Source organism: Lupinus angustifolius, unplaced genomic scaffold (assembly GCF_001865875.1).
Source record: "Lupinus angustifolius cultivar Tanjil unplaced genomic scaffold, LupAngTanjil_v1.0 Scaffold_366, whole genome shotgun sequence".
NCBI lineage: Eukaryota > Viridiplantae > Streptophyta > Magnoliopsida > Fabales > Fabaceae > Lupinus > Lupinus angustifolius.
In genome coordinates this window covers 403,391-405,736 of record NW_017727764.1, presented here as the reverse complement: position 1 = coordinate 405,736, position 2,346 = coordinate 403,391, and the positions used below count along the sequence as shown (strand labels likewise).

At 31.8% G+C, this 2,346-nt stretch overlaps 1 protein-coding gene across 1 annotated transcript; it reads left to right on the top strand.

Moving 5' to 3' along the window:
* The first annotated feature begins 205 nt into the window (after positions 1-205).
* On the top strand, positions 206-1,093 carry LOC109341092 (dof zinc finger protein DOF1.4-like). The gene has a single exon (XM_019578899.1). It carries the CDS (start codon positions 206-208, stop codon positions 1,091-1,093), a length of 888 nt encoding a protein of 295 aa, XP_019434444.1.
* The last annotated feature ends 1,253 nt before the right edge of the window (positions 1,094-2,346 follow it).

The following is a 2,346-nucleotide window of genomic DNA, read 5'->3' as shown; positions in this document are numbered from 1 at the left end:
TCTTTGGATTGATGATGCATTTATAGCAAACTAAATTTGAACAAACATCTCAATTCATTTTGATCGTATCAAAGCATGAAGACCAACCTGCATCTTGCATCTTCGTATAAATACATAGTAACTCTTCCCTAAGAAACACATTAAAAGAAAAAAGAAAAAGACAGAGTAAGGAGGAGGTGGCAGAAAAGTCGTTGGAGAAAGAGATATGAATCAACACCAACTTAGTCTTGACCAGAAACTAAATGAGACACACCAATGTTGTCGAGGGCAACAGTCCAAGGTTCAGCCAGAACGGCCACAACAACCTCTTCAATGCCCTCGTTGTAATTCTATGAACACCAAGTTCTGCTATTACAACAACTATAATGTGGCACAACCTCGTCACTATTGCAAAACTTGCAGAAGGTATTGGACTGAAGGTGGAACTTTGAGGAACATACCCATTGGTGGTCGTTGTCATAAGAAAAAGTATGCTGAAAATTCTTCATCTTCTCGATCACAAAAGCCACATTCATCACAACAAAATGTAGTTGTTCAAACCCATCAACCAAACTTGACAACAATGATGAAAGCTAGAGACCCTTGTCTTCTAATGGATCCTTCAACCCGTCCTTTCTATCAAGGTGGTTGTGGGTACTTGTCTTCTCTACCCACAATTCATTCAATGAATCAATCACATTCAACTCGTTATGATCAATCTTTCAATGTTGGAGGTGATTTATCTGGTTCTACTACCAATATAGGCATGGAATCAGGTTTCAATGTTGGTTCTCTTTCCTCCCAACGCCATATATACCAAATGGGTGGCAGAGAAAGAGAGGAACATATGCCACAACAAGGTTTAACTATTCCATCAAGTATAGCCACTATCCATAACAGTGTTCCTTCTCACACTGATTGGCCTTGGAGCTTCATCAATAATGATGATAATAGGAATTATGATGCCTCTTTATGGAGTAACATTGGTAATAACATCATCACTTCTATTAATGGTAACATTGATACAAATGCTAATGTTGTTGGTTCTTCTCCTCTGATGCAAAACCAATGGTCCAATTTTCCAGGGTATGGCCTTCCTCCGTCATCTTATTGAGCTTTTGTTGTTCGTCCAAATCTAGAGATGTAAAGTATACATACTTTTCTGCAAATAATCCGCTTAGTTTGTTTCTGTTGCTTTTTGTTTTTTTTAAGGATAAAAATATTGTTGTAACAAAAGTCTAAAGTGTCATACCATATTTATTTTTTCTTATAATACAGTTATAATGTTAAGTTTCTGTGAGTTTTTTGTTGTTGTAGTTCTCTGCTTTTCTACTTGCAGTCTTTGCGGAATCCTTACTATATCTCTTTTGTCATAAACGTTATCTGCACGTGTTTATGCATACTGCTAGTTTATTATAATTTTAATTTTTTGTTATAAATAAATTATATAAAGAATACCAACAACTTAGAATTATTCTTATGACAAAAATAGCAAATATTCAAACTAAAATATAGTATTCAAAATAAAATATCAAATATCATTTACTATGGATTCCAAACTAATGATAGATGATGATTGACACATGATAAGGCTTTTTCCTGTTGATTTTAATGCAATTGTTTTTAATGTGAGCAAATTGATTGGTTCAGTCATCCGTTTAAAGCAATGCAAAGCTATTTGATAGGATTTTTAGCGCTTTAATACAAATTGACTAACTCAATAATTTTCTGACTTATATAAAGTTGTTTCCCTTTTCAATCTGCCATTGAACTAGTCGGATCATTCGGTTTGGTCCAAAAAATATTGTTTAAATGTATACCTTTAATAATCCATAACCAAGGCCAATGGTATTTTCCTTCATGGTGTTGCATCAACAATCTGGAACCATACAGTGAGGATTTATGACTCAGAGAGTGTAAAAATAAGTCAAAATTTAAAAAAATAAATATTATCAAGATAAAAATATTAATATCAAAATTACAAGATTTAAATATATTTAATAACGTAAATTGCAAAATTGCATATTTGATAATTAATTTTTATGTGATTTCACATTTTGAAATTGTTGAATGATCAATTTGTTAAGAATGTTGTTAAACACTTGTCGCTAAATATAACTTACTAGATAGTCCTTCATCAATGCATCTCCTATTTGATTACATATTCTATTTTTAAAATTTCATAGTTGACAAAATTTGTTTTACAATTGTATTGTTAACTTTAAAAGAAGCTAAACTAATGTGTAAACACCACTTTTAACAAACTTATCTAAAAGATTATTGATTCATTTGAAAGAATTAAATTCAACATTTTTATGCATATCAATGATGAAACTCTCAAGTTCATTATCAAACATCACCAAATCA